This window comes from Pomacea canaliculata, linkage group LG10 (genome assembly GCF_003073045.1).
Source record: "Pomacea canaliculata isolate SZHN2017 linkage group LG10, ASM307304v1, whole genome shotgun sequence".
Taxonomy (NCBI): domain Eukaryota; kingdom Metazoa; phylum Mollusca; class Gastropoda; order Architaenioglossa; family Ampullariidae; genus Pomacea; species Pomacea canaliculata.
The window spans coordinates 8109056-8126907 of NC_037599.1; the positions used below are offsets into that span (position 1 = coordinate 8109056).

The window sequence follows — 17852 nt, forward strand, 5'->3', positions numbered from 1 at the left end:
TATCTTAAGCTTACCTTTAACCTGTGCAAATATTTTTAAGGCTTAAAAAAGCATCCTAAAATAGAAGCCCAATTTTTTCATCCACATTTTAGAATGGTAATCATAATTCTCACCTTCATATTACGAGTGATAGTGCAAACAAAACAACAATTGCTTGCCTTTTTCGGTTTTAATAGACTTGCTTTATACTACTATCCTGAAAACTCAGCCACTGCTAGAAAACATGTGTGACTTCAAGGAAATGACAAGGAGAAAGCAGACTCACCTTTCTGGCAGTTTGATTGCTGGGATTGCTGCAAATGAGCAAAGCTACTGAGAGAGGTGTTTAGGGATGCAACCTGGACTGCTCCAGGTACAGCCATCCCAGCAGATGCCACAGATGAACCCAGCATGGATGAGACAACCTTTGTCATTTCTTGTTCTGTGCCAAGCATCTGCACCACAGCATTTATACCATTTGATGATAGCGACACCATCTTGTGGCCAGTGCGTGACTGCTGCTGCTGCTGCTTGTGTTCTACAGGCACAAGTTTCGTGCTGCAGTTGTGGTTGTGGACTTCTGGGTATGTTTGAGATTTCCAGCTGTTTGTCACACTACACGAAGAAACAGGTGCTGGAGTGGATTTTGGTAGCACAAGAGTAGGAGTGTTTTCCACACTGGTCAGTGAGGCTGTATTGGTGGAAATGACAGGCTGTTTACTTCTGGAGCGAGAAGAGCCAAGAGCTGCCGACGATGAACTGTTCTGCTGCCAAGACTGGTTGCGCTGGGATGCTGCCTGTTTGTTGCTGCTGCTAAGAGTCCCGTCTTGTGTGATTTTTGAAGGTTTTGAAATGATGCTTCCTGGTGATCCTATGGTCTGATTCGCACTGTAGTCATGCATGGATAAAGGTCCCAGATTTACTTGTTTTGACACATTGCCACCTGACACGGTGCCAAGTCCAACTGTGACTGTTACTCCTGGCACTGGTAAAGCAGGCCCAACCAAGCGTGCAGGTGATGATTCTTTGATGGAAGGGCTTGTAAAATGGGATGGGCGTGAAAGTTCAGTCAAACATGCTGGCAAACTCTGACCAACACTTATTTCCCCTACGTTAGGAGGAGCAGCAGCCAAACCTGGAAAAGCAGGAGCACACTCTGTACTGCTCTGGCTACTAGGACGGCTGATAGGGGAATAGTTATTTTCTACGCGGTGGCTTTCTGCGTACTCTTGTCCCCACTCAGACTGCCTGCGTCTGAAGAAACAGCTCCCATGCTTACTCCTTTGGCAACATCTGAAGAACTGGAGGCTACAGATGTACCACCATGTGCTGGATGAAGCGTCTGCTCAAACGATGATTCCCTGAGCAAGATCAGATCTTGAGCAAGAGATAAACGAGCTCTGGTTTCTTTGTCACTCAAGCTAAGGCTGCTAGTATTCTCACATTGATTGGACAATGAGTTTTGGGCAATGGGTATAGGAGAGATTACTGGCAATGAAGCAGATGCCATGATGTTGCGGTCTGGAATGTCTTTTTGCTGAATGAAAGTTTTAGACTCGGATTTGCTCCCTTGACTACCATCAACTGCTCTAAGCTCCTGGTGTCTGGTGCATGGTGTGCCTCACTATGTCACTATTCGCCAATTTACGTTTCTTTACTCCATTCAGCATGTCCTTGATCTCCGTCTTTATGCTGATCCTACTGTACACTGAACTATTCCCTGCTGGTGCAGGGCTAGACATATGTGAGGAAGACAGAGCTGCAGCTTCCTGTTTAATGGCACTATTTGGAACTGTCTTCGTTTTTTCAAGCAGACCCTTGATACTTAAATCTGGAGGCTGAAATTTCTGTTCTTCTTTAGCACCAATGGAGGAAACTGATCCCTGAAGCAGCAGAGGATCAACCAAAGTTGCTGCTGAGCCAGAACTTGCAATTGTTGCAGATCCTGGTGCTCCATCAATTCCTTCACCCATAAGTGCAGCAGTTACTTCAGTTTTCAGTTTGCGGATGATGTGGCTAAAGGAGTCAAGATTTTCCTTCATCTCTAATTTTTCCTGCAATCTCTTGTCACCTGAACCTCCCAGGCTAACACCCACTGATGCAGGACAGCCCCCAGACTTGCGCTTTGTGGGCTTGGCCATTCCAGTTTTTTGTGCTCCTTTCTTTGAGACTGTACCTAGTCCAGCAATGGCCTGATGTACATGAGAAGCAGATATTGAATCACTGTTAGTGGTGAGGTTGACATAATGGTTGTTTATTTTCTCCAGTTGCTGCACCTCTCCCTCTAGGTGGCTCATTTGCTCTAGCAATCGCTGCTTGGAGTTAAAAGAATTTAGCACTTCTTGAAGGAGACACTTAGTGGTCATGGCTGGCTGCACATGGCCATTCTGGTGAAAAGAGTTTTAACATGCATTAAAAAATTTATCTGATCCAAATATCAAATAAAAAAAAAAATAGATATAAAAATACAATTCAAATAATTCTTAATAACTAATATCTTTTCTGCATAACTTTGATAAAAGGAAATGCATCTAGCCTAATATGCTATTTGAAACTGAAAGCACATCAATTTGTTTTTCCAGTGTAAAAACTCTCTTCTGCCTACTAAGTTCCAAAGGAAAACATTTACCTTTTTGTAATGGTTGGTAACACCATTCTGCTCTGAGAGCATCTTGTGAGCGGTCACCTATGAACACCACACACACAAAGTACAAATTAAGAAAGCTAAAAGTATTTTGAATAAACAACCAAAAATTAAAGCCAGCAGAATGCAAAATTAGAAGTCTGGCTCACTGTTTTGGAAACAAGACAAAGCAAGTAACCATCTCATTACATAAGACACATGATTAAATCCAATAAATATATAAAAAATCTACAATGAACAAAAATACTGGAAAAAAGTGAACATGAATATCAAGTAGTGCTAGAACCAGAGAAACCCGAAAAAGTATTGACAGACAATAATTGGTTTAACATCTACTCAGTAAGTTTTTTTGAAAACATGCTTCATCAGTGGTTCCTTAGATTTGAATCTACACAAATAAATCAGACAGGTAAAGTTGTCATCATGTGAAGCAGATGCCATTTACTTTTGCCAGATTGGTAGGGAAAGTAGTGGGCCTAAAAGGCAACCTTAATAATTCTCGTTTCCTTTTTTATTTTTTACTAATTGTCTGCATTGCAATATTTTGAAGAAATACTACTACCACTATTGCATGTGTGCATATGCATGCAATAAAAGTATGTGCCTGTTCTATGTGTAGCGCACAGAAAAAAATATGACCACAGATTTTTAATATATAATTGTCCTATCTATAGTTGTCGTGCAACATTTAGCCATTGCCTGTTGATAATATAGTGGTGAATAGTAAAAATATCTTGCTGAAAATTGTTAATGCAGTACCAACTGGCACACTAAAAACATCAAGTGATAGGGAGGCAATCTATTAAAGGGACTGACCAGTTGAACCTGTTCTGATTGCAGGCAACGAATCTGGTGCTGAAGATCTGACTGCTGAGTCTGCAGAGTGCGATGTTGCTGCACCATATCTTTCGCCTGGTTCAAAAATTCTGCTGGGGTGTTGGCTTCCATCCCAAGCTATTTGAAACCATCATTAGTTCTTTTTGTAGGTTTTGGCTATTTTCTACTAACAGTTTACTACTAAATCAAACTACATAGATCCACTATTTTGTTTTTAAAAGATGCGTTCTTTCATGATATAAAATGCAACATGAACACTCTATTTCCAAACTTCTACCACTTGAGAAATAAAATGAATCACCCCCAAAAATGTGTTACAAATCCACTTTAAAAACCACAGACATAATAACTGACAAGCTTACTTGAAAAACTTAACAAGCTTAATGTACCTCATTTATACGAGTCTTCAGTAGCTCCACACTGTCCTTCTGCAGCCCAGAGATCTGCGTCTCAAGCAAGGAAACTTTCCCCTCCATGTCTCTTTTACGGATCTACAAGATGAAAGGAATATTTTAACCCTTTGTCTTTATAAACTTCACTCATTTTTTAAAATTCCTTAATTCAAATCGAATCAAACTTTGATGTCTGTCCAAGGAAGTCCAAGACACAATCTTTTCTTTTGCTCACAAATCTAACCATGTGTACAAACATAATATGAGCATATATACATAAAGCATAATGGGCAGACATACCCATACAAGACATTCAACACACATGCAACCTACACAGGAACCTACTAAGGAGATGCCAGGTAATATAGTAAACCTATGAATCCTTGTGCCTTTTATTTGGGAAAGTGTAATCCTAAATTTCTGCTCTTCTATTTGAAAAGACCAATATTGTGCAATTAGGGTGTATAAACCTCTGTCAATCATTAAAATATCACAGAATAAGAAATTTTGTATATCAGCAAAAGCTTATTATTACATCTCACAATTCTCATAACCATGAATTATTGTTACAGATTGCGGTTATATAGTGCTTTATGTCAAGTACCAAAGCTGGCTTAAGGGTGCTTTTACATTTAGTCACACGAGAACACATTTTAGGACAGGTGTCAAATACACCAGCTATACATGAAAGGGGAAGCAGATGGCTGAGTGGTTAAAGAACTGGTGTCAAAACTGAGAGTGAGCTTTCAATTCCTGATTAGCACAGCAAACATACCCCAATTGACCCAGCTGGCGGGAATGAGTACCTGACTCTTTAGAGGGTTAGGGAAGGTAAGGCAGTGAAGGTGAGGAGATGGGCACTGCCCTCAATTAAAAGTTGGTCTTGAGAAAAGTGAGGTCTCTAACACCTCACTCCCCAACAAACTGAAAAGGTTACGGGATGACCTTTAGCTTTTACCTTTTTATACGTGAATATTAATACAATGCAACACATAATGTACAACATACACACACATCATACTATCATCATGATCATAAAATATTTCACCTGCTCCCTCTCTAGCTCTGACTGTATGCAGGAGCGGAACTGGGGAGTCTGCATGTAGCCAATATAAGCTATATATTGCTGTCTCCAAGAATCTGTAACCAGATGCATCACTTTACCTCATTTAACGCAGACAAAAAGCAATGCAATTGAACATCTAAAGTGGTTGTGGTGGCAATAATTACAAAGTGTTCCAATATTTAAACCTATTAACATACAGTAAAGACAACCATCACTGACTCATTATTTTTTAAACATTTAAGTGATGGGATTTGCAAGAAATGTTTTCTTGTACTCAATTCAAATAAAAGATGGTAACCAATGAAACGGAGAGCCCTATCATAAAATGATAAGGCAGAATTTTTTTTAAAAATTTACACAATATTTACAAACAAGTGCCAAATAATGAAATATTTTATTAGAATGTAAATTAGATTTCAAATACTACACACTATCATATAATCATTTTCTGCTATTTGAGTACGAATCCATGTCAAACTGAGTAACTGGGAATAATCTCAAAAATGGCTCTTGACAAACTAATTGTTTACTTTCAAATTACATCCAAATACAGGCCCCATATGCAGGGACCACCATTAGCGCTGCTATCGGTATGATATTGCTATTGTCGCGACATTGCAGGAAAATTCGTATGCAGGGACCTCCGATAGCCTGCTATCGTACCTATAAGGCTAATGGAGTATCACCCCTCCACTATCTCGCTATCGTACCCATAGCACAATGGTGGACTTGATCCGTATTAGACACTGCGCTGAGAACGTGTTTTTCTGGACAGGAAACATCCAACATACAAGGACCAAGAACTTACCAGAAATTTAGATTTAGAAGACACGATATTTTAAAACTGACAAATAAAAATTGCAGGAGCTATCGCACTGTTGCTTTCTCCGGTGTTGCAGGTACTGAATAAATCAATGACTACGCTGCTGATAAAACTCGTTCAGGATCTTGTCTATTTGCTCTTAGCAGTGATTAATCAGTTGCTTTTTAAATAACATTTTAAATTTGAAAAATCGACATCCTAACCTAGGTATTGTGCAGACCTACATGACCATAATGTATTTTGTGACACTTCTTCCTTCTGTGAAGATGTTCACTGCATAAAATAATGGAAAAAATGCCAACGGTCTGACATCCTGGTAGGAACATTATTAGGCAGAAACTGATAATCAAAGAAAAAGAAACTTGTTGAAATCGTGAGGGGTACTTTATTTGGTTGCTTATATCTCTTGGATTTCGTAAGACAACGAAGAGCCGATCCATCATCATTTAGGTAACTTTGTTTACAAAAACACCAAAAGCTTTGGGATAAGACATGGTGTAGCATAAATGCATTTTTTAAACACTTGTACATTTTTGAATGAAATTGTTTATTAAAGTCAAAATTTTCCTTGTAAGTATCAAAAAACAATTTCTATGTGCTCCTTATATGGTATTTTAGCACTATATTATAGCACTATATAAAAACCCTTAAATATATTCAAAATTCCTGACCTTAATGGTGCACTATTATCTTTTAGAATTTACCATATGTAATTTTCAAAATTGTTGTTTATCTTTTATGGATTTTTCAAAACACCAACCCAACATCTGGTCAAGAGATGGCATGATCTCCAGTGTGGAGATGGTCTGTTTTCGTGTAGAAGGTTTAAATGGACCTGTACTTGTAATGGCCATCCTACGATCATTGTATTTGGCACTGTCTTCTCCTAAATGGAAAGAATAACAAACAAAAAAAAAACAATAAAGACATAAACTTACAAATGGCAAAAAAGATGATTTGGGTGGTGTAAGAGCAAAAGAAGCATTATAGTTACCACCACCAAACCCCCCGAAACCACAAATATTTTGCAGAGGCACATGGTCCTTCCGCTCAATAATTCTTCTGTGGTTCCTTAGATTTAAATCTACTTCATTCAGTGAAGCAGATTTCACCAGAAGCATACAGTTTATTCAGTGCCAGGCAACTCAGAGCGGGAGGTTGTTTTTAATGAAATAAGTTACATACACACACTGAGGGAAAAAACAAATACACATATATATATACATTAAAATCTGCTTTACCAAAATTCTGGGTCATAAGTATACGGAACATGACTGCATCTAATAAAAGATTTTGGCATCCTAACATGTAGTTTTAATTTTGCACAATCACTGTCTGAAATCTACAGCGCACAATGAAAAAAATACAAAAAATACCATTATTATGGAATAGTAATAAAAATATACCGGACAATGGCAAAGGTAAAGGTACTATTGTTGTTCCCCAGAAGTGCCAACATGCTTCATCAGTGGTTCCTTAGATTTAATCTACATAAATAACTCAGACAAGGTAAAGTTGTCATCATCTGAAGCATGAGGTCTTTGCCTTCTGCAGATAGGGAGGAAGGGAATGGGGTAGAGGAGAAGACACATCAAAGGGATTCATGGCACAAATATTATAGTCTTCATTTGATTGTACTTATTTATTGATTGCCATCTTCTATTAAATTTTCCACCTAAAATTATACATCACTAGACCAGAATTTAAATTACCAGAATTACCGTTTGAGCCCTCTTAGGAGATCACACTAAATGCATATAACAATTTTGTTTACAAAAATGAATATATTGGTGCTAATTATAGTCATTTAAGGCTACTTTTTTTTTTTTTAATGTTCCACCTGTATGACAGGAAAGAGCACTTCTTGAGAACCCAGTCTTTCTCTCCTTGGGAAAAAATTTTGCATGACAATTACAGTGCTCCTTTGACTGCAAGCAATACAGGATGGAAACACATGTTATATGAATTTGTTCATTGGCCTATTAGTTTTTTAAAAAATATGTCACTGCCAAATCTCAGAAATTGTATTGATTCTGAATCTCTGATATGTTATTTGATAATTTTTAATTCTGACAGTGAGTATTAAGAAAGCCATCTTTGTCTGCTCACATCTACTTCACTCCTAGTGGTACACAACCTGAACTTTTATTTTATACAATGGTTTGTAGGCACTGCTTATTTCATGCAAAAATTTCATTGCTAATTAGGTAACAAAAAAATTTTGTCATAGTCATATATTATTACAGTGTATATTAGGTTAATTAAGCAGATGCATTAAACGGGTCAGAATGAGGTAGGAATTATTTGCATGAGGATAAAGGAAACAGCTCTGTTATCTAAATAATCATTTCTTGAAAGAAAAGCATATTAAATATATATTCACTATATGCTTTGCCCTTTGGTACAATAGTGCTTCATCAGTGGTTCCTTAGATGTGAATCTACATACTTTAATCAGAAGTTAAAATTGTCATCATCTGAAGCATGTTGTTTATTCAATGGTAGAGAATTCACACACACGGAAAGGGGGAAGCAAATTGCACTGGCCTTTGTGGTCTTTTTGTGAATAAACTTCTCTTTCTTGAAGAGTTTTAAAATAAAAACTAAAAGGAATTTATGCTCTCAGTTCTGACTTAATAAAATGATGAAAAAACCAAGTCTCAGAATTTGTGTTGATTCTGAATCTCTGATATGTTATTTGATAATTTTATAATTCTGACAGTGAGTGTTAAGACAGTCATCTTTGTCTGCTCACATCTGCTTCACTCCTAGTGGTACACAACCTGAACTTTTATTTTATACAATGGTTTGTAGGCACTGCTTATTTCATGCAAAAATTTCATTGCTAATTAGGTAGGAAAAATTTTGTCATAGTCATATATTATTACAGTGTATATTAGGTTAATTAAGCAGATGCATTAAACGGGTCAGAATGAGGTAGGAATTATTTGCATGAGGATAAAGGAAACAGCTCTGTTATCTAAATAATCATTTCTTGAAAGAAAAGCATATTAAAAATATATTCACTATATGCTTTGCCCTTTGGTACAATAGTGCTTCATCAGTGGTTCCTTAGATGTGAATCTACATACTTTAATCAGAAGTTAAAATTGTCATCATCTGAAGCATGTTGTTTATTCAATGACAGAGAATACACACACGGAAAGGGGGGAAGCAAATTGCACTGGCTTTTGTGATCTTTTTGTGAATAAACTTCTCTTCCTTGAAGAGTTTTAAAATAAAACTAAAAGGAATTTATGCTCTCAGTTCTGACTTAATAAAATGATGAAAAAAAATCAATTCTTGATACTGTGCAATTACACTGTTAATGCTTTATTAGTGATTCCTCAGATTTCAATAAAAAGTTTGATCAGAAGGTACAGCATATGGTTCATTAAGAGGCCGTGAATATACCAGTTTTGCTATAAGGACAGAAAAATATGTACTTGCATAAAGTACAAGTCCAAGGCTTACCAAAGCACAAGAACAAGTAAATGGAAGAATGTTTATACTACAAATCAAATGTGTTAAAAATATATAGAGGGCACCTACAGTTTATGGATCTGATTTTTACTCTGGACATGATTTGGTATCATCAAATAAGTATTACGCATGTGTTCTTCGGATAATAAAAGTAGTTATTTGAAGAACATAAAGAAGATTATTGGACAGCCTTTTACATTTCACGGAAAGACCTCAAAATTTAGTACACACCTACTTTCAAAGCGATTTTCAACTGGAAACTTACTCTTAAGATGATTAAATTGATTGGTTAGCCACAAGTATTAATACTGTTGATAGGGGTTTACAAGTGTTAAACACCACATGACATATGTTAAGGTGGTTTACTACAAACATTTTTCATGCTTCATCAGTGGTTCCTTAGAATTCATTCAACATGGTTTGTTTAGAAAACCCGAAGATATCATCACCTGAAGCATGAATTTACTATCCGGCAATGCCACGCAATTCTGTAAAATTTGTAAACACCAATCTGTTCAATGACTAGATTCTAGTTTGCACTACAGAGTGAGCTTCAATATATTTTAAAAAAACTTAACGTAAATATTTTAAAAATACAGCACCCCACAAACCGGGATAATTTATCCCATTGGGCATCAAACAATGTTAAGTAAAAATTCTGTTTTTAATAAACTGACCTTGACCAGATGTTGACAAAACGGTATGAGTATGCAGAAGATTAAGGCTGTCCAGTGATAGTGCTTGCTTCGTTGGCTTGGCTCTGGCTTTTGTTCTTTTGTTAGGCGCTGCTTTGGCTGCCACTTTGTGCTCCCCATCACCACTGCCTGCTTGAGGAGAAGCTGTTGAAGTAAGAGAGTGACAACTGCAATAAACAAGTTTATAACTGAGCAAACATCGCAGACCTTTAATGAAATCTGCATGTCATGCATTATCACAAGAAAAATGAAACACAATTCCCGTTAAAGAGAATTTACCTGTCCAGTGCTGTCTTGCTCCACATGCTCATAAATTTTACTAGGGCAATGTTATGAGCAATTTTTACATAGAAAGATGTTTTAGGCGTCTGTCAAGGAAACAAAATTTGAAAATCTATCACTCTGCCTTTTCTCATTTATTTCTGCATATTTTAAAATACTCCAGAACAGTATAAGCACTAACAAAACAGATAATTACTATTAAGCAGAAAAAGTGATCTCCTTTGGGCACACAGTTCATGTGCAGATCACGTGTTGCCCTGCACCCAGCAGATGGGTTGATAAATGGATAAACTTGCACTGCGGATACAAAAGTGTGCACCGCGGAAAGGGGGTCTAATAAATAAGAATGAAATATGTTCGGATAGAATAATAGAACATGTTTATTGGTGTATAATTTTTTCCCCAGATGATCATTGACTTTCTAGAAACAAAATACACAGACCTTGGTTTTAACATCCATAAACAGCCCTGGTGAATAAAGATGACCAGTTGTGCACTGCAGAATTATGACTTGCCTCATACCGTTTGATTTGGTTTCAGTCTGATTTATCTTTGACATCAATTAACTTTGTTAACATTTTTTTATTTTAAAGAAAACCATTTTATGTTATTCAGCCAGCATGCATACCTCTTTTCCTTTCCTTTCTCTTTTGTATTGCAGTATTCTTTAGGCGCTTGATGTTTCTTTTTCTGACCCTTCTTCTCATTTTGACCACATGTTTTTCAGCATCTGTGTTAGCCTAAATGAAAGGGTAAAAAAACACATAAAACAATATAATACTTATCACTTAAAACCAGACACCTGAAATGGCTTTGATTGCAAATATTCATTAGTAACTCACAGTGACTTGTACTTGTGTATAAATGCTAAAATAGTTTTCCTAAAAATGTAAATTGTATAAAAATAAAACTACCTATATAACTACAGAATTGGCACTATCAATTTCCTCTTCCGGGAATTACATTATGATGTTTGTATGTAAAATACCTTTCTGAAATTATACTAACCTTACAATTATTTAGTGAGCTCAGGCAGAATGCAAGCAAATGTTTTGTCTTTTTTGATATCTGTAAATATATCAGAGACTTTATTGCCATAGTCTCTATAGCTCTTTTCTTTCTTATTTTTATTTATTTAAACTTGCCCTACCATCCTCAATACACTCACTTTATGTTTGGATCATAGTTTTTTTTGTAATGCTAAAGTTTGCATCAGATTAAGGAAAAAAGCACCACATACAGAGCTATCATTATCATTCTGAGACTCGCTGCCAGAGTTTGGCCGCTTGACCCATTCTGTCCACTGACGCCTTGTTGTAGGTCCCAGGATGTTGTTCCCTGGCTCTGTGCTCATTTCACTTGCACCAAAATTACTGTTACTGTCATCACAAGCAGTGCTGCTGGTATTGCTTGTACAGTCAAAGTCTAAAGCCTTGGCTGCCTGGTAAGTGTGATCTCCAGTGTGACCCCACCTTTGTTTGGAATTTTCCTGTAAAAACATGCCTCCACTGTATTCAGTGTTACTTCCTACACAATCCTTCCAAAATTAATAGCAGTCTCCTGTAACATGGCTTTAAAAAGAGTGGGGTGTGGGAATGGGGGTGGAACAACATATTAAAATTTTTATAGTAACATAAAAAGATGGGGTGACAAAAATCCATGAAAATATTTTCATTAAAATATAAATAAAACAAAAACAGCATTACCTTATCTTTTCCTCTGTTACTCTTCTTCTGAAAGTTTAGTATCCGTCCTTTTCTATCTTTCCTTGGTTCAGCTGGAGTTTGCTGAAAGAAATGTGCGACACTACTTATGTAATTACATTTTATCTTCTTTTTGCAATCACATCCATGTCTGAAAGGAGTTTATGCTGCTCTACAGTTTTAAAACACTGCCTTAACCCATCCCAGACAAAGAGATCAATAACTGCAGGTTTGTTGAGGGAGGATCAGCTGCACCTAAAAGATCAATAATGCCTCTAGAGATTCTACAATTGTGAGTTCCAGTATAGCATGCTTGTGCCACTTTTTCAGAAATAGAAAAAAAAGGAAAACATTAACAATTAACAAGAAACTAATGTTTAAGGCAAAAAAAAAAAGTCAGTACAACATGTACCACAGAATCAAATGACACTTGTAATGACAGTTTTATAACTAGAACAAAGCAGAAATGTGCATGAGAACTATCTATGAATCTTTTCACAACCTGATATATCATTTGCCTGGGTCATCCAGAGAAATAGTCATGCCATTGTTTTTTCCCTATTGTCTTTTCAAAGAATACATCAGTGTTTACTTCTCCTTCTACTTAATACATTTCCAGCATTGTAATGTATTTTCAAAAATTACTACCTTTCAATTACAAGTACAATTAAAAGGATTTTATGATGTAAAAATTACATTAATGTCCATATTCCTTCTATAAACATGTCTTGTAAAACACAAGAAATGACATTCACTTGAAGCTATTAAGATCGAAGATCTTAACAGGTATAAACTCAGAAATGTTTCAGTACTTGTGTATATCTTGACACTAGCACCCCTTCTCATTATCACATACAGTAAAGTGAAAAGAAAAATTAAAATATACTCACTGCTGCCTTAGGGTTTTTCAACCTCTGAAAATATTTCTCCAGCTGAAATAAGTGAATTTGGTATGTCATAATATCCCCAAATTATACACATTTAAAAAAAACTGAAAATGAATTCTAAGCACTTATTTAAGCTAATGAAAGCTTTTTTGTTATATCAAAATATTCTTTCAAAGAGCAATTGCAAAACAATCTGAAACTTGGAAAAAAACCAGAGAGGGGACTATCTTTTCTCTATTTTTTAATTGAGAGAGAGGCACAGAGGAGTAACAGCTGCTTTGCATAGAGAAGAGGGAGAAGCATAGAATCATAGAGAAAATTAAATTAACCAGCACACAGAGATGGAGGGAAAAACTTACCAGTGTTCTGTCAATGGTATGAATATAGTAAGCAAATGGTTTGCCTGTCCAGGATACAGCACCACACAGTGGTGACAACTCCTGAACATGCATGATGGTTCCAATGTCTAAGAACATATGGGTGAAAAAAATATGTGAAGAAAAACCTTTTGCCTTTAGCATCAATCTCACAAATTAGTTTGTGAATAAAACCTAATGACATCAACGTACTCCATCAAAACTATTTAATGCACCATCTTAAATACATCTATTGACCAGTCCTTGTGAAGAAGAGAAAACCTTATCTTTTAATGAAAGACAATAAACAAACTAGCATTTAAAATAATCAGAAATAATCACTATATTTATGAAAGCTACACCCTAAACATAAAATAAAAAATAAAACACATAACTCACCAGTGAGATTGCGATCAGTGATTCTGAAGTTGAGTGGACAAAAAGCCTTGGAGGAAACGATTTTAGCACCTTCTTTCATGTTGGAAAACATTAATTTTAACTGAAAGACAGGAAAGTAAAGCAAAGCATTATACTACGTCTTCCATGCTCTTTATTTAGATTGGTTCAATGCTATTTTCAGACCTTGCAAAGATTGTATTTTAATTTCGTAAAATGCTTTCTCATTAAAAAGGCTTTAATTAAGTACAGAATTACAGTTTATGTCAGTTCTTACATTATGATCCACCTGAGGTCCGAAGGCAAAATTGTTGACAAATATCACACTGCACAAATCAGAAATATTGTTTGAAAATAAAAACAGAGAAAAAGCAAAAAACAAATTAAAAAAACAAGCAAACAAAAACAAAACAAAAAAGACTAACAGAAAGTCTTGGGAAAAAAGTGCTTCCCAGAAATATTTATTCTTATCTTATGGATCTATTTTAAAAGCAATAAAGCAAGCAAAAATCAATGCATGCAATATTTTTCTAAATGTTTTCATCCAATATGTCCTCTGTTTATGACTTCTAAATTTTATAGGCATGAACAGCTAAAGATGATAAAAGGCATGATTTACTCTAGGTAACATACAGAAATATGACAACTAGGCCAAAGAAAAGAATTTAACCACCACAGCATATTTCACAAGGTCTAATCTCTTAAAGATCACGTGGGCACTTTCTAGAAACAATACACATCCCTCTTCTTCCCAAAAAACCAACATCAGTGATTTATATGTATGCATTAGGTTGCTTTTTTCATGTACAGAAATAAAATACTCACGTTGCGCTATCAATTCTCTCTCTTATATTGTCCACCAGAAAGTCACCTTTTTCCAGCTAAATTAAAAAGATGTAGAAAAATATACCACCATAAATAAGCTCCATAAGGCAAAACATTTGAATCTAAATATATTTTAAAGTGAAATCGTGTAACACAAACTCTCTACTTACCATATACTCTCCATGTAACTTGCCGTAGAAAGACATCCATTTCTTGAAAGCAACATCCATGTCCTACAGAAATAAAACTATACCATATCATCTCTTACTTCAAAAAGCATTTCTGTAAGCATATAAAAATAAAAAGTTACTTAAGGAAACCTATCTTTATGCCAATTAACTTGGCAGCATTGAATAATCATACTAACACCCTTTTAACAAAATTAATTTGGTAAGTTACCTAAAAGAGAAGAATCACTTAAATAAACTGGATAAAACAGATAGAGAAAACAAAAAATTTCCTGGTCACTTTTGTCTTCCGGAAGGCCTAATTTCAAACAATTATTGCATTCTCATCATTTATATTCTTCATACAATTCCTTTCAGTAGTCACACGATGTCACAGAGGGATGACATGGGGTTAACTAGTTAGCATAGTGGCACCTGCTGAATGAGTAATAATGTGCAAGTGTCCAGGTGACTGCATGAGCTTGAGCGTCTGCAAGTTGCAGAGTTTTACACACCATAATTCTTGCAATTATCATGGCATGCTTGATGATGCTAGTTTTGATTCTTGTAGCAACAAATCTCTACCAATGAGGAGGAAGAGACAAGATAAGCCATGAGGCGTCTGCCCAAAGCAAAACTAAATGCTGTTCAGCCATAAATCATGCAGCGTCAAATTTCACCATGCGAATCACAGAAATGTTTAAAATAACTTGACATTTCTGAAACATCTAAATTAAAGAATCTTTATTAAGAACTTACCTTTGCATAGGCAGCCGGCCATTCAGCTTTTTCAATGCCATAGCAAAATTTACAAGAAGTGGCTGCTGCTACCTGCAGAACTACTTGCCCGACCCCTAAAAAATTGTTCAAGATAATAGACATTAATAAGCTTTGCGAAAAAATTAAAAGTGAAAAAAGTAAGACACTCCCTACCACTACCTCTAAATAATTAAAGAAATCAACTCATCAAAAAATACCATCTAGATTCCCTAATAGATTATGGTCAGTGTTATCTCCCCCTTTACCATAACTGGATCTGCACAAGCTTTTAGTTGGTAATTTATTTCTGCAGCTAACAGTACACAGACAGTAACTCACCACTTCCCAAGTCAATGAAGAAATCATCCTTGCCAATATCAATGGTTTTGATAATTTGTTCCACGAGTTCAAATGATGTCTCACCATATACCTGTATATACAAATTAAGAAGCGTGTTAAAACATGTTGCAAAAAAAAAAAAAAAAAAACCAGAAAGAAAAAGAAATGAACAAAATCAGACAATTACTCATACTTTTTCCAAAATTGAAAAATGGAAGAAAAAAAGATGCCTTATTTAAAACTGGTTGTATTTACAAATTCAAACACGTATATGTCAATTTATATATATATCCAAAAGGAATATTTTTTATCAATGGACAAGAAAAAACTGAAAATTTAATAGGGAGGGACAAACCTCTGGAGAGAAGGGCTCATAGTGGTTGAGGCGCTCCGGATCCTTCACAGCATAATTGTAGCATTGCTGGACTACATGCTTCACAAGGCCCATAGATGCCTGTTCTGACTGCTTTGTTCCTTTCCACTAAGTTAAAATTAAAAAAGGGAGGAAGAATGGAAGAAAACTTGCGACATCAAACCACCCCCTACCTTTACCATGTATATCAGTCAGACAAAAATCCTAGTTCCACTCATCTCTCTCTCTCACAGATGCATACATACATGTAAACCTAGGTTAAAAATAACTGGATGCTCTTTTTAACCTTAAAAATCTGTGACCATTTAACCCAAAACTAGGTGCAGAAAGTGATTGCATATCTCCACAGTGTGTACAATTAAGGAAATAGATTATTTTATACAAACATTACTGTAAAAATCTAAAAATAAAAGTGTGGCTATTTTCCTTTAGGAAGAGGTGGTTACAAGCAACTGAAGATCGGATCACATTTTACCAGGATTATTTTGAATTTGTAATATTTTACATCCTGTCACCTAATGCAACAAAGAAGGGCCAAATGTGTTATTGCAACACAACTCACATCACTTACTAGCTGTAGCGGTCGCAGGCCATCTACTGCCTTGTTGTACCGATCACATACACGCTTAATACTCTCATAGCTGTCATGAAAATAATTTTTTATAAACAGAATAGTAATAAACTTTTTTTTTAAAATCAATAAATAACCTTTCCATTAAAAAAGCCAAACAGAAAAATGTTTTAATAAAGTAGACGGGAGAAGTTTACAAAAAAAGTTATTAAAAGGTTTGAGCAAAGCAAGGAACCAGTTTTTTTTTAAATAATTAAATAGTTTCTTTAATCTTAAGATAACAAAATAAATAAAAGATTGCTAACATACTATTAAGGAAATTAAGAAGTAATTGTCATGTTGCAAAATTGTCTAAGACACAAGAATAAATATTATACATAAAAAGCAATTCATCTTCATGTGTTGTCATCACATCTTATGAATATTCTAATAGAAATGCTTTTCATGGATAATTTGATATCTTCACCTTTTGAGGTCAAATTCCCGCAGTATATGATTGTGCAAGATCTGACTGAGGCCTGGAGTCTCTTGGCAAGCCCATCTGCAACATAAGCAATAATTTTTTGTTTTAAATTAATAGGAATTACCATCTGTATGGTCTCAAGAGATTGTCACCAATGTATCCCATTGTCTGCTGACAAATGAAGGGGTTGCATTCATTATAAAATATTAATTCAAGAATAAATCACATTTAGCTTTTAATCTCCAATGAACTGTCAGGTACAAGTGCCTGCACATAAGATATGCTAAAATGATGGTTGATAACTTACAAAGGATTACTGAGAGGCTATATCAAAGTAAAACTCCCATTAAAATGTGTCTCAAATTTTGGTATGTGAGATATGCATGCAAAACACGTAAAAACATTTTACTTTCCTAATAATCTTCCTGATTATCATAGACTGGATTATGCGTCCGAATAGACTGAAATGTCACTCCCTTTGTTCAGTGTTGATTGCTTTCAATGTTGTGATTGAGCAACCATTATATTACTATAAAGCTATTTAAATTACAGTAAGGTCAGTGCTAGCTAGCACACATGACTGCTGAAGTGTAAGTTGCATTCATGTGCTAACTAAAAGGCACAATCAATACTATTGCAGGTGTGCAGATACTGCCTGGATGTGTGGGTACAGCACAATGCGTACCCATACATACAACATCCATAAGCTTAGGTCCAACTGGGGATTCTAGTTGTCATTATGGCTAGGCTGTATGTTACTACTTTTAATGAGTGGTTTATACAGTTTGATATTTTAATCATGGATCACTCTTT

At 35.5% G+C, this 17852-nt stretch overlaps 1 protein-coding gene across 1 annotated transcript in view; it reads right to left on the reverse strand.

The window, feature by feature from the left end:
* LOC112573676 (serine-rich adhesin for platelets-like) overlaps window positions 1–17852 on the reverse strand; it is a 36687-nt gene that overhangs the window by 14325 nt on the left and 4510 nt on the right. The window contains exons 3-24 of the mRNA XM_025254246.1: window positions 17043–17117; window positions 16577–16646; window positions 15988–16113; window positions 15633–15723; window positions 15294–15388; window positions 14538–14600; window positions 14368–14423; window positions 13820–13868; window positions 13546–13645; window positions 13150–13256; window positions 12794–12835; window positions 11907–11987; window positions 11441–11689; window positions 10829–10940; window positions 9901–10062; window positions 6502–6627; window positions 4901–4992; window positions 3850–3951; window positions 3440–3577; window positions 2609–2665; window positions 1571–2366; window positions 266–1324 (exon numbers count right to left, since the gene is read on the reverse strand). Of these exons, the coding sequence (XP_025110031.1) occupies window positions 266–1324; window positions 1571–2366; window positions 2609–2665; window positions 3440–3577; window positions 3850–3951; window positions 4901–4992; window positions 6502–6627; window positions 9901–10062; window positions 10829–10940; window positions 11441–11689; window positions 11907–11987; window positions 12794–12835; window positions 13150–13256; window positions 13546–13645; window positions 13820–13868; window positions 14368–14423; window positions 14538–14600; window positions 15294–15388; window positions 15633–15723; window positions 15988–16113; window positions 16577–16646; window positions 17043–17117 (3848 nt within the window). The remainder of the gene's footprint in view (window positions 1–265; window positions 1325–1570; window positions 2367–2608; window positions 2666–3439; window positions 3578–3849; window positions 3952–4900; window positions 4993–6501; window positions 6628–9900; window positions 10063–10828; window positions 10941–11440; window positions 11690–11906; window positions 11988–12793; window positions 12836–13149; window positions 13257–13545; window positions 13646–13819; window positions 13869–14367; window positions 14424–14537; window positions 14601–15293; window positions 15389–15632; window positions 15724–15987; window positions 16114–16576; window positions 16647–17042; window positions 17118–17852) is intronic.